Source organism: Aegilops tauschii, chromosome 3 (genome assembly GCF_002575655.3).
Source record: "Aegilops tauschii subsp. strangulata cultivar AL8/78 chromosome 3, Aet v6.0, whole genome shotgun sequence".
In the NCBI taxonomy this organism is placed as follows: Eukaryota; Viridiplantae; Streptophyta; class Magnoliopsida; order Poales; family Poaceae; genus Aegilops; species Aegilops tauschii.
In genome coordinates, this window is record NC_053037.3 from 17,882,167 (window position 1) to 17,907,076 (window position 24,910).

Sequence of the window (24,910 nt, forward strand, 5' to 3'; positions counted from 1 at the left end):
ATTGATAGTGCTATAGGAAACTTACTTTCTGAGGTAGCCTATCCTAAGTTGCCTGCCATGATTAGTGAGTAGTCTAACCTTATCCTATGTTGCATAGAATACATGTTCGATATAATAAACAACTTAGTTTCATATATAGGCAACTTAGCAACGTTGACAGACAACTTTTTAATATTTTAGGCAACTGAAATAGTAATGGCAGTCAACTGAGCATCCCTGATAGGCAACTTCATAGTGTTTTTAAGCAACTTAGGGAAAAAACAATGATAAGCAACTTCATAATATTGTAGTGAACTAATTACAAAGTTAGACAACTGAGCAGCAATGGTAGGTAACTAATTATCAATAACAGGTAACTGGACATCAATGGTAGGCCAGTTTCATAGTATTGTAGGCAACTGGACATCAATGATAGCCAACTAAACATCCAGGGTAGGCAATTGAGCAGCTATGGTAGCCAAGTTGCGATAATATTAGCAAAATTCATTGATACACGTAGTGCAATGAAGTTGCTTATATGTAGCACTAAAGGTGCCTCATATTTTGTGTGATTTTCTCATTTTTTACACTAAACAACCTAATAGGTAGTCCTACTAGGAAAAAAATGAAGTTGCCTTCCTATAACACTAAAGTTGCCTCGAAAAAAATTCGACGAAACCTATCGATATGAGATCCAGTTTTGAAGAACTCGTCGTGAGAAACCCGGATGTGAAAACGAAACTGAATTTCGACGTTTCAATCAAAAGTTACAGTTTTTTAAACTTTTTGAACTCCCAAATAAATGAACGTGCGGACAAGATTCCTTTTTTGGTGGATCACATCAGGCGCGTCGGCTGCTCCTTCCATATTTGGAATAGCGCTCGATTCCACCAGCGGGCGCTCGGGCGCCCACTAGCCACGTCCCATTTATTTACGTTCAACACTAATCCCGAAGGTAGGGGAGTGTGCGATGGTGATCGTATCAACCTTGGAATCACTTTCAACACACATCGTCACCTCGCCCTTAACTAGTCTCTGTTTATTCTGCAGTTCCTGTTTCGAGTTACTAATCTTAACAACTGAACCGGTATCAAATACCCAGGGGTTACTATGAACACTAGTAAGGTACACATCAATAACATGTATATCACATATACCTTTGTTCACTTTGTCATCCTTTTTATCCGCCAAGTATTTGGGGTAGTTCCGCTTCTTGTGACCATTCACTTTGCAGTAGAAGCACTCAGTTTCAGACTTAGGTCCAGCTTTGGGCTTCCTCACGCGAGTGGCAACTTGCTTGCCATTCTTCTTGAAGTTCCCTTTCTTTCCCTTTGCCTTTTTCTTGAAGCTAGTGATCTTGTTAACCATCAACACTTGATGCTCTTTCTTGATTTCTACCTTCACCGATTTCAGCATCGCGAATAGCTCGGGAATCGTTTTCGTAAGCCCTTGCATATTTATAGTTTATCACTATTTTGCGAGTGACTACATTATGATTCCCGTGAAGTGGCTGTCAAACCATAAATTCCTTATTTGTGCAAGTGCAAGCCGATGGATTTTATCTATACTGGCAAAAAGACCCGACCAAATGAAACGGGACGAAATCAAGAATATCACCTCCCTGAAAAAAATTCTCGGATCTTCTTTCCGCCTAACGAATAAATATGTAGTTAATTCTTTCCTTCGCTGCTAAGACACCAAGTGCATAGAACCTCTTGGAGCTTGATTGACGCGGTGACTGTTTTCTTCGCGTAGCTGACAAGAGACTTCGGAATTTATATTAGTTCGATCTGCAAAAATCTCTGACGATTAGTACGTGCTGTGCTGTCCAGGTTTCAACTCACGATGGCGCCTCGACGTCTTTCTCGTTAATGGCCACCGGGCACTGCATTTCCCACACCAAACTCGAGCCAACCAAGCGATTGAAGTCTCCTATCTAAGTACTGACTTCACCACAGCACTGTCTGAACTGCGTGTTAATTAAGAAGGAAGAAATTGCCGAATGAGTACACGTAGCGGTTGCTGTTGATCGATCGTTACCTCTCGTCGAGTAGTCCGCAACATGTCTGTTGGGATCGCAAGTTTATGCGTGGCCCAAAACTTCGATCGTTACCGTTTTGCTTTTGCTTATTTTCCGAAAAATGAGATTGAGGTTATAGCACACACGCTGCCATATTTTTCTTTGGATTGTATTGTACAGTATTGACTTTGGTGCCAATCGAAGCCAGGCGAATCACGGGCGCACGTGCCGTCGGGATCGGAGGATCAACCAATCCACAGTTGGCGGTGGGCGTCCGAAGACCACATCTTTGGCTGAAGATGCACGTGTGGTTAGGAAAGTGCTCTAGAGTCCATGGATTGGACTATATTTTGACTGCAGCTCTAGTACTTCAGTAGACACGTCGCCCAGTCAAACTCAACGTCTAAGCTTGTACAGCACGCAGCTGCTGAGGGGAGCAAGCGAACTACTGCGACAAGGTTGAAAAAATTAAATCTGGTGACGTGACGCAGAGGCTTTGGTACGGCGCAGAGAGTTAATTAGAGGCTCACTTTCCAAAATCACAAATTAATTAACAAGAACATCGACGAGTCACCTAGTACATCTCTACAGTAAGAAAAAAATGATTAAGCCCCTGTGACAACCTGTGCATGTAACATCATCCCTTTTTTTTGCGAGAAATGTAACATCATCCCTAGCTAGAGTCAAGAATCTTGCGTGGAACCACTAAAGAATACGCAGAGCACACCAAGAAGTACAACTGTTGCGCCATCGTTACCTCAACGTCGATCGAGATTTACAACAGATGCTGATCAATCAATTAATTAAGGGTGCCGCACGTACATACGTGGCTGGCCTTGCGGCTGACGCGCGATCTTGTCGATGACACAACAACAACGTGTGAGTGGGAAAGAGTGCGAACGGATCGTCGTCGAGCCCTTAACTCGATGACGTCGACCGTGCGACATGTTGCCCCACACCGGTGACGAGTCATGCGCACGGCGGCTAGCTCTCGGTGAGTCGCCAAGCCTAGCTAGCATCCCTGGCGAGGGGACGAGGATATGCCAACAAATTTGGGCGACGTCGCGATCGGACTGGCCCAGAAAAGTTGTGCCGGCTGCCGGGGAGGGACCGTTTGTAACTCAATTTTTTAGGTTTACGTGCAATATATTCGTCCCGTTCCGCTCGTCGCAGCAAATCCTAGCCACTTCACCTCACTCTTCTCTGCTACCCGAACTCACCTATGACGGTTCCCGGTCTTCTCCGACATGACAGGCAGCAGACCGGACTCCGACCACTCCGGATCCGTCGACTGGGGTGTCATCTTGTGCGGGTTGGAGGAGGCAATGGCAGTCCGCCACTCCCGGGAGGACAGCGCCCGGCCGACGGACGGATCTGTCCGCCGCGACTCCATAGTGTCGGCTAATCGAACGCTCGGGTCCACTGGTGCTGGATCCTCGCGGTCCCGGCAGCCGGAACACCTCTTCTTCCCCATCACCGGTCGGGTAGAGTATGAGTCCCACCGGGAACGGGCGCCCCGCCATGGAAAGGAGAGGATAAGGGCCGCCGAGGCCCGTATCGCGGCGGAAATGGCGGAGGCGGAGCCAGCTGATGCGGCGGCTCGGACGGTCGCAGAGGAGGAAGCCATCCGCGCCCGCATTGTGAAGAAACGACGGCGGAGGAACACGCGCGCCCTCGTCCGAGAGCAAAATCGGGTTGTCCGTGCCGTGGCCGGACTGCCACCGAAGGAGGACAGTGATGGCGAAGACAGCTCCGGTAAGGAGCAAATTCGACTCGATCCGTATCGCGTCTTTGACCGGTACTTCCGCGAGAAGGACGACAAGGGCGTCGGGAAGGGCCAGGGCAGGCGTGGATGAACTCCATCATAGCCAAACATGCCAAATTTTGGTAGTCCGATGGTATGTTTAGTTAATATTGATTAAGTAGCCGGACGATGTGTGTGCATCGATATAGTTGCATGAGTTTGTATGAATTTGAGATATGATAGTTAATGTGTCTGAATATAGATTATATTATTTAAGGGGTACCCGGACAATGCCATAACCGCGAACGCGCCCGTCCGCGGGCGCCTGAGAGGTCGGATTAGTCCGGCTGTAGATCAGGAAAGTGCTCGAGAGTCCATGGATTGGACTATATTTTGACTGCAGCTCTAGTACTTCAGGGCATGTACAATGGTTCTATCTTAGGAATGTTATGTAGGATAAATGATGACGTAGAGGAGAGAGAAATCATAAGAAAAGGTTTGTCTTCTCTTATTTCAGAGAAGATAAGAGATGATCTCTTAGCACAATATGTCTCACCATATTTTTAGGAATAGCTAGTTATTGGAGATAACTAAGAGATTACTCATTGTAGACCTGTTTTTTGTCATCTCTAAATTACATACAAGACTTTAGATAAGACTATCTTATCAATCATTGTACATGCCCTCAGCAGACACGTCCCCGGTCAAACTCAACGTCTAATCACACAGCTGCTGAGCAAGTGAACTCATGTGACAACAAGGTTGAAAAATGGAAATCTGGTGACGCAGAGGCTTTGGTACGGCGCAGCGAGTTAATGAAAAGCACCCTTTTCCAAATCACAAATTAATTAACAAGAACATCGACGAGTCACCTACACCTCCACAGTAAGAAAAAATGATTAAGCCCCTGTGACGACCTGTCCATGTAACATTGTCCCTAGCTAGAGGCTAGAATCTTGCGTAGAACCACTAAGGAATACGCAGACCACACCAAGAAGTACAACTGTTGAGCCATCGTTACCTCAACGTCGATCGAGATTACAACATAGGCTGATCAATTAAGGGTACTATACATACGTGGCCATCCTTGGAGACGACGCGATCTGCTTGTCGATGACACAACAGCAACGTACGTGTGAGTGAGAAAGAGTGTGAACGGATTGCGCATCGAGCCCTTAACTCGACGACGTCGACCGTGCGACACGTTGCCCCACACCCGTGACGAGTCATGCGTACGGCGGCTAGCTCCCGGTGAGTCGCCAAGCCTAGCTAGTTTAGCATCCCTAGCGAGGTGACGAGGATATGCCAACAAATTCGGACGACGTCGCCGTCGGAACGGTCCAGAAAAAGTTGTGCACGGGAGGGACCGTTTGTAAACCATTTTTTGTTGCTTCACGTGCGATATTTTTTGGCGTAAAATGGCGCTGTAAAGTGTTTTTGGATAATTTTTAATGTGTTTTTTAGGTGCATCGGGTCTGCTTTCACCGTTGCTCGGATTTCTTGTGTGTGCTTTCGTGATCGTACCATATGAGTCCATGCGCAAAGCAACGAAGCAAGGACAACGCAAGCTACAGAGACAGGTGCAGCTCCGAAGGAAGGCGCAAGGCAGGTAGGTAGCTGGTGTCTATGCTTTCGTCGTCCATAAATAGCCGGGGCCTCGCCATTAGCCAGCTCCAAGCAAGCACTCAGAGATACATATTTTCCAAGCTAGCATTTGGTACACACATAGGTACATATATTTCCAAGCTAAACGAGAGGATGTCGTTGGTGAGGTTCTTCGACACGCTGGCCCTGGACTCGTGGAACCCCTTCGGCAGCATCTTCGGCACGACGGCATCCAGCGGCACCGACGCGTGGCTGGCCAGCGACACCACGGCGTTCGCCGACACCTACATCGAGAGCCGGGAGACGGCGGAGGCCTACGTGTTCAGCGCCAGGCTCCCCGCCGGGGTCACCAAGGAGGAGGTCAAGGTGGAGGTGGAGGAGGACGGCAAGGTGCTGGTCATCGCCGGCGAGCGGTGCCTGCGGAGGGAGGCCAAGAGCGAGACGCGCCACCACGTCGAGCGCAGCAGCGCCACCTTCTTCGGCAGGTTCCACCTCCCCGACGACGCCGCCTTGGGCCAGGTCAGGGCCGCCATGGACGACGGCGGCGCGCAGCTCACCGTCACCGTGCCCAGGGTCGGCGCCGCCGTCGCCGTGGCCATGCCAGAGCCGGCCGTGGCCGTCGAGGTCGTCGAGGCCAGCCCGTGCTGATCGCAGACTAATTAATACGGCAGACGTACACGTAGTATGTATGATCTGTTCGATCGGTCCGCAGGGTATGCTCTGTGGTTTTGTTGTGATGCCATAAATTGTGGCGCTTGGTGTACGTAAGTACGTACTTCCGCATGTCTGTGGCTTGCTGTTGTGAGTGAGCTGCATGCCTGTAATATGCATGCATATTTGCCTGTACTATTACTTGTCAGTTGTGGTGTTCACGGTCAAATTAATGAAGTGTTCACAGTCAAGTTAATGAAGAACGAGCCTGAATCAGTCTGGTTGCATATGATATTAGTGTATAATCCACATTCATTATGCATAGTATCATATATTGGTTTCATAGAGAATTACAGTTATTGTTATCCATGACACAAAGTAGCACATCATTTAATATGATACGGTATCATGATATGATACTCAAGCATTTCTTTCTTTATTTAATTCTATGTTACCTCATCAAAATTGCTTAATTGGCATACATGATACTATCTACTATACTTCCATTATGGGCAGTCTCATTCCACTACTACTGCCTCTCTTCTGATTTACTAGTTCCCCTCATATTCCGCGTCTAGTTCGACCATGATTCTAACTAACAAAATATATATTATACATATCCATTACATTCAAATACAAATTCAATATAATTTTTGGTGACATGTATTACTTCCTTCATTCCTTTATACAAGGCCACAAACTCGTATTATAGGTACTAAGGTAAAAGTTAATGACTACTTTGAAAGGCAACTTCTCTTTTCGTTAATCGGGATCATTAATATGCATGCATGCAAGGAAGGAATGTGAAGGAAGTAGCACAGTGTCATTATGGCTACATGCATGCAAGTATTAAACAGGTTACTAGTACAAGAAAACGTCATTAATTTTTGCCTCGATTATTGGTAGTGGCTTTGTATAGATGCAAATTGTAATTTTCATAGTGGCCTTGTATAAGGGAATAAAGGGAGTAATATTCTTTTAGTCAAATATGTGGTTAAATTTTGACGCAAATTACAGTGAGAACTAGTAAATCAGGACGGAGGTAGTATTCGCTAAGAGCAACAATCAGACTGGGCACTCAACACTCCTATGCACCAGCAGACACGTCCAATGGCCGGTCAACCCTCGAAAGTCTGCGTCCGTAGACGTGTTCCTCAAAGCAAATCCTCAAATCCATATGCAACATAAATTAACACAAGTAGTTAAACACACATATGTCATTGGACTATCAAAAATTGACATGTCATACTAACTAGGCATGATATGGCAATAGAGGAAGTTCATCCACCAGCACCCTTGTCCTTGCCCTTGCACTTGTCTTCATTGTGGAAATAGTGCTCGAAGATGCAAAACGAATTGAGGCGGATCTACTCACCGTCGGAGTTGTCTAATCTATCGGAAGCCTCCTTCTCCTCTTTGGGGGCCAGTCCAGCCATGACCCAAGAACCACCTGGCTTTGCTCCCTTACGAGGGTGTGTGGCCTCCTGCTTTGCCGCTTCCCCAGGATGCAGGCATTGAGCAAGGACTCATCGCTCTGGTCCAAGGTGGTGTGCGACCCCGCCTCCGCGGCCTCGACTTCAAGGGCTTCCGGGGCTTGCCGCACCTTCATCCTCCACAATGGTTGGCGCTTGACGCAAGCTGACGTTGACTTCCGACTCATACCCCAACACAGCGGGGACGAGGTGCCACCGCTCAGATTGCGCCGTCACCCTAGGGTTGCGCCGCTGGCAGATGGTGATCGCATCCGGCGAGGCCGCGTTCACGGAGAATTTTTATGGACTATTTAAGAAATATTGGAGCAAATTACTACCAGAGGGGCCCACCAGGTGGGCACAACCCACCTGGGCGCGCCAGGGAGCCCAGGCGCGCCCTGGTGGGTTGTGCCCTCCTCGGCCCACCTCCGGTGCCCATCTTCTGGTATATAAGTCATTTTGACCTAGAAAAAATAAGAAGAGGGCTTTCGGGACGAAACACCGCCGTCTCAAGGAGGAACTTGGGCAGGAGCACTTTTGCCCTCCAGCGGAGCGATTCCGCCCGGGGAACTCCCTCCCGAAGGGGGAAATCATCGTCATCGTCATCACCAACAACTCTCCCATCTTGGGGAGGGCAATCTCCATCAACATCTTCAACAACATCATCTCATCTCAAACCCTAGTTCATCTCGTGTATTCAATCTTGTTACCGGAACTATAGATTGGTGCTTGTGGGTGACTAGTAGTGTTGATTACATCTTGTAATTGATTACTATATGGTTTATTTGGTGGAAGATTATATGTTCAGATCCATTATACTATTTAATACTCCTCTGATCATGAGCATGTTTATCATTTGTGAGTAGTTACTTTTGTTCTTGAGGTCACGAGAGAAATCATGTTGCAAGTAATCATGTGAATTTGATATGTGTTCGATATTTTGATAATATGTATGTTGTTATTCCCTTAGTGGTGTCATGTGAACGTCGACTACATGACACTTCACCATATTTTGGGCCTAAGGGAATGCATTGTGGAGTAGCAATTAGATGGTGGGTTGCGAGAGTGACAGAAACTTAAACCCCAGTTTATGCGTTGTTCCGTAAGGGACCGATTGGATCCTAGAGTTTAATGCTATGGTTAGAATTTATTCTTAATACTTTTCTCGTAGTTGCGGATGCTTGCGGGAGGGTTAATCATAAGTAGGAGGTTTGTTCAAGTAAGAACAACACCTAAGCGACCCACATATCAAATTATCAAAGTAGCGAACACAAATCAAACCAACATGATGAAAGTGACTAGATAAAATTCCCGTGTACCCTCAAGAACGCTTTGCTTATCATAAGAAACCGTTTTGGCATGTCCTTTGCCTCAAAAGGATTGGGCTACCTTGCTGCACTTTTGTTACTACTATCGTTACTTGCTCGTTACAAATTATCTTGCTATCAAACTACTACGCTACTTACAATTTCAGCATTTGCAGACATTACCTTACTGAAAACTACTTGTCATTTCCTTCCGCTCCTCGTTGGGTTCGACACTCTTACTTATCGAAAAGAGCTACAATTGATCCCCTATACTTGTGGGTCATCAAGGCTATTTTCTGGCGCCATTGCCGGAGAGTGAAGCGTCTTTGGTAAGTGCAATTCGGTAAGGAAACATTTATATAGTGTGCTGAAATTTGTTGTCACTTGTTACTATGGAAAACAATCATTTGAGGGGTTTGTTCGGGGTATCTTCACCTCGTCCGGAACCATAATTAGTTACCCCTCAACCTACTGCACCTACTGAAAATATTGAATACGAAGTTCCTTCGGGTATGATAGAACAACTGCTAGCTAATCCTTATGCAGGAGATGGAACAGAACATCTTGATATGCACTTGATATATGTGGAACAAATTTGTGGATTGTTTAAGCTTGTAGGTCTACCCCGAGATGAGGTGATGAAAAAGGTTTTCCCTTTATTTTTGAAGGGAAAAGCATTGGCATGGTATAGGCTATGCGATGATATTGGATCATTTGGAATTGGAATCGTTTGAAATTGGAATTTCACCAAAAAAATTATCCTATGCATCTAGTTCATCGTGATCGGAATTATATATATAATTTTTGGCCTCATGAAGGATAAAGTATCACTCTAGCTTGGGGGAGGCTTAAGTCAATGTTATATTCATGCCCCAATCATGAGCTCTCAAGAGAAATTATTATCCAGAATTTTTATGCTCGGCTTTCTCGTAATGATCAAACCATGCTTGATAGTTCGTGTGCTGGTTCTTTTATGAAGAAGACTATTGAATTCCGGTGGGACCTTTTGGAAAGAATTAAACGCAACTCTGAAGATTGGGAAGTCGACGAAGGTAAAGAGTCAGGTATTAAAATTAAGTATGATTGTGTTAAATCTTTTATGGATACTGATGCTTTTCAAAAGTTTAGCACTAAATATGGACTTGACTCTGAGATAGTAGCCTCCTTTTGTGAATCATTTGCTACTCATGTTGAACTCTCTAAAGAGAAGTGGTTTAAATATCACCCACCTATTAAAGAAGAATTTAAAAAACCAGTACCAGTTAAGGAAGAAACTATACTTTATAATGTTGATCCAGTTGTTCCTTCTGCTTATATTGAGAAACCACCTTTCCCTGTTAGGATAAAGGAACATGCTAACGTTTCAACTGTGGTTAACAAAAGCTTTGTTAGAACACCTAAACCTGATGAACAAATTAAAGTAGAACCTAGCATTGCTATGGTTAAAGATCTCCTAGAGGAAGATATGGATGGGCATGTTATTTACTTCTGTAATGAAGCTGCTAGAAATTGCTAAACCTGATAGAAAAGATAATCATAGACCTGTTGTTGGCATACCTGTCATCTCAGTTAAAATAGGAGATCATTGTTATCATGGTTTATGTGACATGGGTGCTAGTGTGAGTGCTATTCCTTACACTTTATATCAAGAAATTATGAAAGACATAGCACCTGCTGAGATAGAAGAAATGTATGTTACTATTAAACTTGCTAATAGAGACACCATATCACCAATTGGGATTGTTAGAGATTTTGAAGTCTTGTGTGGGAAAGTAATAAAATATCCTATTGATTTTCTTGTTCTTGGTTCCCCACAAGATGACTTCTGTCCCATTATTTTTGGTAGACCTTTCTTGAACACAGTTAATGCTAAGATAGATTGTAAGAAACAAACTGTCGGTGTTAGCTTTGGTGGTGTGTCTTATGAGTTTAATTTTTCAAAGTTTAGTAGAAATCTTCATGAAAAAGAATTGCCTAGTAAGGATGAATTAATTGGTCTTGCTTCTATTGCTGTGCCACCTACTAATCCTTTAGAACAATATTTGCTAGACCATGAAAATGAGTTACATATGCATGAAAGAAATGAAATAGATAAGATTTTCTTTGAACAACGTCCTCTACTTAAACACAATTTTCCTGTTGAAAGCCTAGGAGGTCCTCCTCCACCTAAAGGTGATCCTGTTTTTGATTTAAAACAATTGCCAGACACTTTGAAATATGCTTATCTTGATGAAAAGAGGATATATCCTGTTATTATTAGTGCTAACCTTTCAGAACATGAAGAAGAAAGATTATTGAAAGTTCTAAGGAAGCACCGAGCTGCTATTGGATACACTCTTGATGATTTAAAAGGCATTAGTCCCACTCTATGTCAGCACAAAATTAATATGGAACCTGATGCTAAACCCATTGTTGATTATCAACGTCGATTAAATCCGAAGATGAAAGAGGTGGTAAGAACGGAAATATTAAAACTTCTGGAAGCAGGTATAATTTATCCTATAGCTGATAGTAGATGGGTAAGTCCGGTTCATTGTGTCCCTAAGAAAGGAGGTATTACTGTTGTTCCTAATGATAAGAATGAGCTTATTCCACAAAGAATTGTTACAGGCTATAGAATGGTAATTGATTTTAGAAAATTAAATAAAGCAACTAGAAAAGATCATTACCCTTTGCCTTTTATTGATCAAATGCTTGAAAGATTATCTAAGCACACACACGTTTGCTTCCTTGATGGATAATCTGGCTTTTCACAAATACCTGTTTCTCAACGTGATCAAGAAAAGACCACTTTTACTTGTTCTTTTGGAACCTATGCTTATAGAGGTATGCCTTTTGGTTTATGTAATGCACCTCCTACCTTTCCAAGATGTATGACTGCTATATTCTCTGACTTTTGTGAAAAGATTGTTGAAGTTTTCATGAATGACTTTTCTGTTTATGGGAAGTCTTTTGATGATTGTTTAAGCAATCTTGATCGAGTTTTGCAGAGATGTGAACAAACAAATCTTGTCTTGAATTGGGAGAAGTGCCACTTTATGGTTAATGAAGGCATTGTCTTGGGTCATAAGATTTCTGAGAAGGGTATTGTAGGGACCAAGCTAAGGTTGAGGCAATTGAGAAAATGCCATGTCCTAAGGACATCAAAGGTATTCGTAGTTTCCTAGGTCATGCTGGTTTCCATAGGAGATTTATTAAAGACTTTTCTAAAATTTCTAGGCCTCTTACTAATCTTTTGCAAAAGGATATTCCTTTTGTTTTTGATGATGATTGTCTTGAAGCCTTTGAAACACTCAAGAAAGCCTTAGTCTCTGCACCTATTGTTCAACCACCTGACTGGAACTTGCCTTTTGAAATTATGTGTGATGCTAGTGATTATGCTGTTGGTGCTGTTCTAGGACAAAGAGTTGATAAGAAACTGAATGGTATTCATTATGCTAGTAAACTCTAGACAGTGCTCAAAGAAATTATGCTACTACTAAAAAAGAATTCTTAGCGGTGGTGTTTGCTTGTGATAAATTTAGATCTTATATTGTTGATTCCAAAGTAATTGTTCACACATACCATGCTGCTATTAAATATCTTATGGAAATGAAAGATGCTAAACCTAGACTTATTCGTTGGGTTCTCTTGTTACAAGAATTTGATTTACATATCATTGATAGAAAAGGAGCTGAGAACCCCGTAGCTGATAACTTGTCTAGGCTTGAAAATGTGTTTGATGACCCACTACCTATTGATGATAGTTTTCCTGATGAGCAGCTAGCTGCAGTAAATGTTGCTAGTAGTACTCCTTGGTATGCTGATTATGCTAATTACATTGTTGCTAAATATTTACCGCCTAGCTTTACATACCAACAGAAGAAAAAAATTCTTCTATGATTTAAGACATTACTTTTGGGATGACCCACATATTTATAAAGAAGGAGTAGATGGTATTATTAGACGTTGTGTACCTGAGCATGAACAGGGACAAATCCTACGGAAATGTCACTCCGAGGCTTATGGAGGGCATCATGCTGGAGATAGAACTGCTCACAAGGTACTGCAGTCTGGATTTTATTGGCCTACTCTCTTCAAGGATGCTCGTAAGTACGTCTCATCTTGTGATGAATGCCAAAGAATAGGTAATATCGGTAAGCGTCAGGAAATGCCTATGAATTATTCACTTGTTGTTGAACCATTTGATGTTTGGGGATTTGATTACATGGGACCTTTTCCTTCCTCTAATGGGTATACACATATTTTGGTCGCTGTTGATTATGTTACTAAATGGGTAGAAGCTATTCCAACCAGTAGTGCTGATCACAACACCTCTATTAAAATGCTTAAGGAAGATATTTTCCCAAGGTTTGGAGTCCCTAGATATTTGATGACTAATGGTGGTTCACACTTTATTCATGGTGCTTTTCGTAAAATGCTTGCCAAGTTTGATGTTAACCATAGAATTGCATCACCCTACATCCTCGGTCTAGTGGTCAAGTTGAACTTAGCAATAGAGAAATAAAATTAATTTTGCCAAAGACCGTCAATAGGTCCAGGAAGAATTGGTCTAAGAAATTAGATGATGCACTTTGGGCTTATAGAACAGCTTATAAAAATCCTATGGGTATGTCTCCTTATAAAATGGTTTATGGAAAAGCTTGTCATTTGCCTCTTGAGTTAGAACATAAAGCTTATTGGGAAGTCAAAGAACTCAATTATGATTCCAAACTTGCTGGGGAAAATAGGTTATTTGATATTAGCTCATTAGATGAATGGAGAACCCAAGCTTATGAAAATGCAAAATTATTCAAAGAAAAAGTTAAAAGATGGCATGACAAAAGAATTCAAAAGCGTGAGTTTAAAGTCGGAGAATATGTTCTTTTGTACAACTCTCGTTTCAGATTCTTTGCAGGAAAGCTCCTCTCATAATGGGAAGGCCCATATGTCATCGAGGAGGTTTACCGGTCTGGAGCCATCAAAATAAATAATTTAGAAGGTACTAACGCGAGGGTTGTCAATGGGCAACGAATAAAGCATTATATCTCAGGTACGCCCATTAATGCTGAAAGTAATATTATCCAAACTTTGACACCGGAAGAACACATAAAAGAGTCCGTCCGGAACACTCCAGAATCGTGGAAATAAGGAGGTACGTGATGCAGTAAGTAAACGGACTCCGAAAAATCCGCAAAAATATTTTTTGTCAGTTTTGGAATATTTTAAAATTTTGGAAATAAAGAAAGTACCAGGAAGCGTTCCCTGGTGGGCACAAGACACCAGGGCGCGCTAGTCTGGCGCACCCAGGTGGGTTGTGCTCACCTGGGACACCTCCCGCACTCCGTTTTTCTTTCGCATGCTTGTCCTCCAAGATATTATATATATATATATATATATATATATATATATATATATATATATATATATATATATATATATATATACTTCCCGAACCTGTTAATCACCGTATCGAGGAGAAATCCTCTGTTCTCTTTTCTTGCTGTTTTCTGACAGATTTAGCTAGACCAACATGATGTCTTCCTCACCCTTTAACAATGGAGAAGGAGACACAAGGTTGGTTCAGGAAGATCTAAGGAGGGATGAAGCTGAAGAGGTTGCTATGGAGGAAGAAGAGGAAAATCCTATTGGGGTTCACTCTCCGGCCTCCAAGAGGGGCACATTAGCTGGCATCTGCACTCACCCTAATCCTCATCAAGCCATGGGATCATCAAAAAATCAAGCAAGCCTGGAAGTGCAAGAAGATCTCCCACCAAGGAGGCCCTTACACAGGTTACATCGTAATAATTTTCATAATTTGATTCACAATTATGGGTGTGAGAACACTCCTCGTAGGCACATACCGTCCAACTGGGACATATCTCGGCCAAGAGAAAACAGTGCAGGAACCAAACTGTGGGGCCCTGAGAATAAACACATAATGGCTGAGTTGAAGAAAAACAGTGAATTAATTCATCAAGCCATGCGGGAGATTCAAGGTTTGAAGGATCTACTCATGGTTATATTGGAGAATACTTCATCACCACCACCATCTTCTTCACCACCAAAGGAGAATTGAGTATCAGGTATGGGCACTCCCCTTGGCTTTCGCCAAGCTTGGGGGAGGTGCCCCGGTATCGTATCATCCCACTATCTTTTTGCGTTTACTTATCTTAGTTTGATCATTTTGCTTTAGATGAAATAAAGTTTAGTTCGATCCTTTCTTTCCGAGAGTTTGCTTAGTGATCTATCATTGTAACCATGTGCAAGTTATATAATAAAGTTTAATTTGAGTTTTTGCTTTCTTTACCTTCTTGTTGCAAGTAAAGAAAAGAAATAAGAAAGAAGAAGTGAATGAATAAAAGAAAGGAAATGAATCAATAGATCATATACTAATCCTATGGTAGGTGATGGCACCACATAAGGAAAACTATAAGTAGAAAATTTTATTAGAGATTGACAAACATAGCATTAGTCAATGATGCAACTCATGAAAGAATTAATAAGGAAAGAGAAGATTCACATATAAATATACTATCCAAGAAATCTTTTGTGATTGTGATCCCTCATCAAAATATTATATGCCAAAATTCTTGATGTTGGACAAGGAAGACAACTTAATGGTTTATGTTTGTTTATATTCACATAGAAGTCATATTGTCATAGATCCTTTAACATGTGGTGCTTGCCCCTATCTTTGCTAGCCAAAAATTCCGCACTAAGTAGAGATACTACTTGTGCATCCAAAAACCCTTAAACCCAAATCTTTTTCAAGTGTCCACCATACCTACCTAGGGATTGAGCAAAATCCCTCAAGTAAGTTGTCATCGGTGCAAAAAGGCAATAAAAATTGCTTCTAAATATGTGAGATCATTTAGTGTAAGAGAAAATTGAGCGTTGTACGAACTTGGATGACAAAGAATTAAAGCGACAGACTGCATTATAAAGGTTGTCATCTTAAGGGGCAATACAACGTGACGTTATCTTGCACTAAGGGATTGAGCATGCAAACAAATAAGCGCATGGCAACCTCTACTTCCCTCTACGAAGGGCCTATCTTTTACTTTCATGTATTTACTTTTATGCAAAGAGTCAAAGTTTTCCTTCTACTCCTTTTTATTATTCTCCTTTGGCAAGCATCATGTGGTGAGGAAAGATCTAGGCACATATGTCCAATTGAATATAGATAGCATGAGTTATTATTGTTGACATCACACTTGAGGTGAGTATGTTGGGAGGCGATACTATAAGCCCCTATCTTTCTATGTGTCCAGTTGAAATGTTTTGATCATGTGTACAAGGTGAGTGTTAGCAATCATAGAAGACTATAGGATGGTTGAGTATGTGGACTTGCCTACAGGCTCCGACACGTAACTCTTCCTGAAAAGATGATGAATTGTAGTTGCAAAGTTGACTGAGAACATAGTTTGCCGGTTTTTAATAGAGTTTTTGCTTTATACTTCGATTATGTGATGAACTGTTACTTATTCATGAGAAGTGTATGATAAAAGTTTTATGATAAAAGTCCGATGTTTAATTTTGTTGCTGTTACAATAATCAACATGATGCTTCTATGTCCGTATTTTGTTTTTATTAACACCTCTCTCTCAAAGCATGTGGACATGTTTTTCGATTTTGGTTTTCGCTTGAGGACAAGCGAGGTCTAAGCTTGGGGGAGTTGATACATCCATTTTGCATCATGTTTTCTTGCTGTTATTTATGATGTTTTTATCCATAATAATGCTTTTTGGAGTAATTCTAATGCCTTTTCTCTCATAATTTGCAAGGTACACACCAAGAGGAAGAATTCTGGCAGCTGGAAATCTGGACTTGAAAAAGCTACGTCAGGACACCTATTCTGCACAACTCCAAATAAGCTGAAACTTCATGGAGAATCTTTATGGACTATTTAAGAAATATTGGAGCAAATAACTACCAGAGGGGGCCCACCAGGTGGGCACAACCCACCTGGGCGCGCCAGGGAGCCCAGGCGCGCCCTGGTGGGTTGTGCTCTCCTCGGCCCACCTCTGGTGCCCATCTTCTGGTATATAAGTCATTTTTACCTAGAAAAATAAGAAGAAGGCTTTCGGGATGGAACGCCGCCGTCTCGAGGCGGAACTTGGGCTGGAGCACTTTTACCCTCCGGCGGAGCGATTCCGCCGGGGGAACTTCCCTCCCGGAGGGGGAAATCGTCGTCATCGTCATCACCAACAACTCTGCCATCGTGGGGAGGGCAATCTCCATCAACATCTTCAATAGCACCATCTCATCTCAAACCCTAGTTCATCTCGTGTATTCAATCTTGTTACCGAAACTATAGATTGGTGCTTGTGGGTGACTATTAGTGTTGATTACATCTTGTAGTTGATTACTATATGGTTTATTTGGTGGAAGATTATACGTTCAGATCCATTATGCTATTTAATACTCCTCTGATCATGAGCATGTTTATCATTTGTGAGTAGTTACTTTTGTTCGTGAGGTCACGGGAGAAATCATGTTGCAAGTAATCATGTGAATTTGATATGTGTTCGACATTTTGATAGTATGTATGTTGTGATTCCCTTAGTGGTGTCATGTGAACGTCGACTACATGACACTTCACCATATTTTGGGCCTAAGGGAATGCATTGTGGATTAGCAATTAGATCGTGGGTTGCGAGAGTGATAGAAACTTAAACTCAAGTTTATGCGTTGTTCCGTAAGGGACCGATTGGATCCTAGAGTTTAATGCTATGGTTAGAATTTATTCTTAATACTTTTCTCGTAGTTGCGGATGCTTGCGGGAGGGTTAATCATAAGTAGGAGGTTTGTTCAAGTAAGAACAACACCTAAGCACCGGTCCACCCCACATATCAAATTATCAAAGTAGCGAACACAAATCAAACCAACATGATGAAAGTGACTAGACGAAATTCCCGTGTACCCTCAAGAACACTTTGCTTATCCTAAGAGACCGTTTTGGCCTGTTCTTTGCCTCAAAAGGATTGGGCTACCTTGCTGCACTTTTGTTACTACTATCGTTACTTGCTCGTTACAAATTATCTTGCTATCAAACTACTACGCTACTTGGAATTTCAGCACTTGCTGACATTAACTTACTGAAAACTACTTGTCATTTCCTTCTGCTCCTCGTTGGGTTCGACACTCTTACTTATCGAAAAGAGCTACAATTGATCCCCTATACTTGTGGGTCATCAGTCCTCACGCAGTAAAACTGAGAGATAGATTAGGTATGAAAAGGTTTGATGCATCACACATCTCGTGAACACTAGCTGTGTTAGTTGGTATGAAAAGTTTGAGTTAATTGAAGAAAATCACCAACTTATGTGCTAGCTTTATAGAAACACAAATTTAGAATTTTGGTACAAAACCACCAATTCTCACTCTAATGTTTTGCAAAAAGCACTGATCAGCGGCTTAGGTCATTTTGATGATGATTATGACATATGAGTCCCACTCATCAGAAGCTCACTTGGACAAAAAATGCCACATGGAGGTATTTGAGTGGTCTACTCAGCAATGGCGCAACCTGCCCGCACTCGGGCTTGCCACCACATGCCTCCTCCCCAATGCCCCCACACTCCCTTCCTCCGAAAGCGCTCGGCTTCTCACTTCCACCTACCACCGCTGCTGCTGGTGCTTGCTGTCGTTGGTAGCAGGGGGAGATGGAGGGTGTGTGAGGACACTTGCCTGATTCGTGCAGCTCCGGCCACGGTCCTCATGGAGGGAGCTCAAGCGGCCATTTCCTGAATTGACGGGGAAGGGAGGGGTTGCCGGGATAAGAGCCTTGTTTGGTTTGGGAGAGTTGAGCGAGGAGCTTGCATCGATGGATGACATGAGGTAGGTGGATGGAGCTGCCGGGTGGAGGAAGGATGGGGAAGATGCATGGGGCCGATGGTGAGGTCGTGCGAGAAACAAGGAGGGAAGTTGGGGAGGCGGAAGAATTCAAAGGGGTTCCTCCGAGTGGTTAGTGAAGTCTGGGCATGGCTAGGTGCTATCGGCCATGCTGGAGCTCAGGATCCCAGGGATCGGGGGCGGTACACTGAGAGGAGGCGCGTGGTGGGGCACATGTGCGGGCTCCATGGTGATGAGGTGGGTGCTGGTCCGCTCCCGCATGTTGTCCAATGTGGAGAAAGAGACAAGATGTGTGAGGAACCTTGTCAGCTAGCCGCCGGCGACCTTTCCCTACTCCACGCCTCCCCCATCCATGTAGAGTTTTTAGGGTAGCTAATATTTGTGTTGTTGTGTGATGGCTCGAGAATTTGCGATGTTTTTCATAGTGATTTCCATTTGGTTTCACTGGATTTTTGTTATTCTTCGGATATTTCTAATGCTAATCCAATGGAAGAAATAAAAACCTACTTTGTCCTATGGATGGCAGAAAATATCACATTTGGAAGGAAACCAAAGGAGATCACTGCAAATCAAGCCAATTGGAGCAACTTTCCTGAAGAGAGCACTGTCAACAGGCGCACCAGAGTGAAAGACGGCATTTCAAATGACCGCACGTGCTCGTTTGCGGTCGTTTGGAGTGCCCATAGCCCCTACTCATCTATATAAGCAACTTTTGTGAAGGGACCACAAGAAGAAGAGAACCCTAGCCGCCGCCACACCATCCAGAACAGGAGAGGAGAAGATCGTCGTAGTTTTTCGTCCTTTCATCTCCATCATCGTCATCATCTCTTTCACTATTGTAAGAGGGATTGGAACTTGTAATCTCTACTCCATCTCATCTGAGTTAAGACTATTTGTGTACCATTTCATCTCATTATGGATCCCCTCAATATTATCGATATGGTTTTCATGGTTTTTCTGTCTGTTGTGATGATTCCCCTCTTACGATGTGTGAGTAATTCCCCTAGGTGTGGGATATGTAGGTGAGTGGTAAGATTGGCATGTGCCTATCCTATATGTCGTCATTTGAATTCGTAGTACTATGAATTATTTAGCATGTTGCTATATTATGGTGAACCATTTGCATTTTTTCCAATTTAATGGCCCAAGCAACATGATATTAAGACCTATACAGGTAACACATATTGTTTAATTAGGAACTCTAGTGACCTGTGACGTGACAGGTGGATATATCTATGAGCACCGAAGACTCTATGAGATAACGGTGATCCAATGAACTTAATGCTTGGTTCCGGTCTTATGACCTTAATTATGCAAACGACCACTCTGTGGCAACGGAGAAGCGGGACCACAGAATAAAATGTAACCCTAGTGGAGGAGTTTCATGACTCTAGGGAGAACCGCCTACATAAAGTTTATATCAAATACTATGAGTACAATACAAGGTAACTATACTACCGTCGCACTAGCACAATTCATGTATTCTTACCATGAACTGAAATCTCTTCGCACCTAATCACTTCATTGCAGGAAATACCATTTACATTTTCAAGTTCTTGTTATTTAGTTTATTTAATTATTCAGTAGATATCTTCAAATCCTCTTTTTACTAGCCTTTTGAGTTTATCGTTTACCCTGGACAGTAATAGTATTTGCAGAAGCTCAAGCAGTACTTCACACAAGAGTTGTGACACCTTGTGTGTGACAGAAACGCCTCCATAAATACTCTCATCCACTCTTTGTTGGGACGATTACTCATTGGGATACTTCCGAAAGTGCTACACTACCCTGTTTGGTCTGCAGGTACTACTGTGTTCTTGTATTGACCTGACCCTTATATGAGTTATATATAGAAGTACATGGTGGAGGTAGAGACTTAGAATACAATACAAGTAATACATGTGTAAACCTATTCAATGTCTATCTCCTTATATTCAAACACAATTATAACTTCTAACATTACCCCTAAGTCATAACGGGACTAAAGCGAAGGACTGCGACTGAATTTGAAGTCTTGTGCTTCCGTCCTCTTCTCTGTTGCGCTATCATTAACTGCATCTCTGATGGGTCGGCACCTAGGGTGGTGACTGCATACCCTTCTAGTGCCTTTATTTTATGTCCACTATTTCCTCCCACAGTCACAACGGGGGTGGCGTGGACACTAGTGACGACGTGGACGCTGTTGACTGGAGTTGTTTACGATGAGTAGCTATAGACGTAGCCATTAATGTCATTGTCAAGGAAGCCAATCATGGTGTAGTCATGGTCGATAATCGTCGTGGATGATGAAGCCGTACAAATCCGGAGGCACAAAAAAATGTGTTATGTTGTAGATGACGGTGATGTAGTCGTGGACGATGCACATTGCAGATGTCATAAGGTGTCGTTGGTGATGAGTCCACCAGTTTTTCTAGGACCAGAGGAAACCCATCGAGCCTACATCGATTTTGCCAGGACCGTGTGGTCATGAAAGGGGTCGTCACTAAAGTGATGCCCTGTCGATGTAGTCGTGACACATTCATTGTCGTCTTCGAGGTTGCATCTCGTAGTTATACTGTCAAAGGACGTTGGAGATGTTCATCTTGTGGACGGGGCGATGACGGTGTGTTAACAAAGAAATTGATGAAGACCTTGGTGATGAAGTGTTGGCGTTGGCATTGCAGCAGCGTGTTGACAATGATGCGTCGCTTGGAGGCATCCCTCAGGGTGAGGAATTATCGATGTTGTGTCATGCCGAAGAAGTCGATGAATAATTGCATCTCTTTCAATACTGGCCTGGCATGTGAATGATGCATGTCAATGTCACTTCTCTTAGATGTGCACAGATGGAAACCCACGTTTCTCGAAAGTAGTATTCTAATCTCGAGCATAAATGCACTCGCATGAACAGTAAATTCCAAAATAATAGTTTAAAGAACCCTTTTTTGTGTGTGGATGAACTTCAAAATTCCACACCGAAAAGGCATCCGTAGATGTGTGTGCAGGAAAAACAAAATTGAGTGCTACAAATGCGTCTTCTTTTACTCCCAATTTTTTTGGTACAAGCATCCACAAATGTCTTTTCAAAGTGAAAATTTGGAGGGTGTTAGAACTTTTGTTGATGTTCATATACAAAAACAAAAACAGATTTGTCAGAATTTGTTTTTTTTTGGAATTCACTGTTCTCATAGGTGCATTTGTGCTCGAGATTAGATACTACATGTCCCACGTTTATTCACTTCCTTAGTCACTTGCTTACATGCTTCTCATCATATTTGTAGGACAACGAAGATGCCACAAGTTCAACTCTCATCATATCTTACCAGATGGAATTGAAAAAAGGTCATGATTCAAGTCAAGCCATATGATGTTACTTGGATACAAATATTTCATTTTTATGCTCCTAATGCCTTTGTGATGACAAGTGGTTTGTTGTCTTCTATACTTTGCTAAATACAAGCTTTGAAGCTTCAAACTTTTGTTTTGCTTGTGTCTGATGTGCGTTTGCGCTTTGTTTATCTGAACGTGACAGTTATAATTTGATTATGTTGATTTGTCCTCATGGAGCTGTGATGACCCACAAGTATAGGGGATCTATCATAGTCCTTTCGATAAGTAAGAGTGTCGAACCCAACGAGGAGCAGAAGGAAATGACAAGCGGTTTTCAGTAAGGTATTCTCTGCAATCACTGAAATTATCGATAACAGATAGTTTTGTGATAAGGTAACAGGTAACGGGTAACAAGTAATGAAAATAAATAAGGTATAGCAAGGTGGCCCAATCCTTTTTGTAGCAAAGGACAAGCCTAGACAAATTCTTATATGAAGGAAAATGCTCCCGAGGACACATGGGAATTATTGTCAAGCTAGTTTTCATCACGCTCATATGATTCGCGTTTGTTACTTTGATAATTTGATATGTGGGTGGACCGGTGCTTGGGTACTGCCCTTCCTTGGACAATCATCCCACTTATGATTAACCCCTATTGCAAGCATCCGCAACTACAAAAGAAGTATTAAGGTAAACCTAACCATAGCATGAAACATATGGATCCAAATCAGCCCCTTACGAAGCAACGCATAAACTAGGGTTTAAGCTTCTATCACTCTAGCAACCCATCATCTACTTATTACTTCCCAATGCCTTCCTCTAGGCCCAAGTAATGGTGAAGTGTCATGTAGTCGACGTTCACATAACACCACTAGAGGAAAGACAACATACATCTCATCAAAATATCGAACGAATAACAAATTCACATGACTACTTCTAGCAAGACTCCTTCCATGTCCTCAGGAACAAACGTAACTACTCAAAAATCATATTCATGTTCATAATCAGAGGGGTATTAATATGCATTAAGGATCTGAACATATAATCTTCCACCGAATAAACCAACTAGCATCAACTACAAGGAGTAATCAACACTACTAGCAACCTACAGGTACCAATTTGAGGCTTTGAGACAAAGATCGGATACAAGAGATGAACTAGGGTTTGAGAGGAGATGGTGCTGGTGAAGATGTTGATGGGTATTGACCCCCTCCCGATGAGAGGATCGATGGTGATGATTTCCCCCTCCCGGAGGGATGTTTCCCCGGTAGAACAGCTCTGCCGGAGCCCTAGATTGGTTCTGCCAAGGTTCCGCCTCGTGGCAGCGGTGTTTCTTCCCGAAAGCTTGCTTATGATTTTTTTTCCAGGGTGAAAGACACCATATAGCCAAAGATGGGCACCGGAGGCCTGACAGGGGACCCACGAGGCAGGGGGCGTGCCCCCCACCCTCGTGGATGGTGGGTGGCCCCCCTGTGGTACTTTCTTCGCTCAGTATTTTTTATTAATTCCAAAAATAACTTCCGTGGAGTTTCAGGACTTTTGGAGTTGTGCAGAATAGGTCTCTAATATTTACTCCTTTTCCAGCCCAGAATTCCAGCTGCCGGCATTCTCTGTCTTCATGTGAACCTTGTAAAATAAGAGAGAATAGGCATAAATATTGTGACATAATGTGTAATAACATACCATAATGCAATAAATATCGATATGAAAGCATGATGCAAAATGGACGTATCAACTCCCCCAAGCTTAGACCTCGCTTGTCCTCAAGCGGAAGCCGATATCGAAAAATATGTCCGCATGTTTAGAGATAGAGGTGTCGATAAAATAAAATAAGAGAGAATATGTCTCTAATAATGGCTCGCAAAGAGAGCACCTGAGGAATCCATCAAGCTCAGGGCTACTGAGGATGTCATTCCTACCGAAGAATGTGCTGAAGAAGTTATTCCAGAACGTGAAGAACGTCATGCTAATGCACCTGAGGAAAATGAGGCTGAAGAAAATGTTGATCAAGTTCCTCAACGGCAACCAGCTCATCCTCGCGTCGCAAATGAAGTGCAGATTGAGAAAATCATCAGCGACATCAACATTCCAGGTCCTCTCACACGCTCAAGAGCTTCTCATTTATCTAACTTTTGTGGGCACTTTGCTTTTGTCTCTATCACAGAGCGCACTAAGGTAGATGAAGCATTTCTGGAGCATGAGTGGATTCAGGCTATGCAAGACGAATTGCATCAATTCGAGCTCAACAACGTCTGGGAACTGGTCAAATGTCCAGATCCTCGCAACCACAATATCATTGGCACAAAGTGGATCTACCGCAACAAGCAAGATGAAAATGGCCTTGTGGTGAGGAATAAGGCACGGCTTGTAGCTCAAGGCTACACACAGGTTGAAGGAATTGATTTCGATGAAACTTTTGCACCTGTTGCTAGACTTGAGGCTATTCGCATATTACTTGCTTATGCTAACCATCATGACATCATCTTATATCAAATGGATGTGAAAAGTGCATTCCTCAATGGTAAGCTTGAGGAAGAAGTATATGTTGCTCAACCCCCAGGTTTTGAAGATCCAAAGCATCCTGACAAAGTCTTCAAACTCAACAAGGCCCTCTATGGCCTCAAGCAGGCCCCTCGGGCGTGGTATGATACTTTGAAGGAATTTCTCATGAAGAAAGGCTTCAAACCCGGTTCACTCGACCCTACTCTTTTCACTAAATCTTATGATGGTGAATTGTTTGTGTGCCAAATATATGTTGATGATATTATCTTTGGCTGTACAGACCAATGTTATAGTGATGAATTTGCCTATATGATGAGTGAAGAATATCAAATGTCTATGATGGGAGAATTGAAATTCTTCTTAGGTCCTCAAATTCGTCAACAGCGCAATGGCATATTCATATCTCAGGAGAAATACCTCAAGGATGTATTGAGAAAATTCGGCATGCAAGATTGCAAAGGCGTCAAAATCCCTATGCCCACAA

The 24,910-nt window shown here is 42.7% G+C and overlaps 1 protein-coding gene across 1 annotated transcript; it reads left to right on the forward strand.

Annotated features, from left to right (window-relative positions):
- The first annotated feature begins 5,399 nt into the window (after positions 1–5,399).
- On the forward strand, positions 5,400–6,262 carry LOC109771194 (17.9 kDa heat shock protein 2). Its single transcript, XM_020329898.4, has one exon. It carries the CDS (start codon positions 5,502–5,504, stop codon positions 5,994–5,996), a length of 495 nt encoding a protein of 164 aa, XP_020185487.1. The 5' UTR covers positions 5,400–5,501; the 3' UTR covers positions 5,997–6,262.
- Positions 6,263–24,910: the final 18,648 nt, after the last annotated feature.

Excerpts from the sequence above, each read along its gene's own strand:
- LOC109771194 (XM_020329898.4), top strand. The coding sequence starts at position 5,502 with ATGTCGTTGGTGAGGTTCTTCGACACGCTGGCCCTGGACTCGTGGAAC.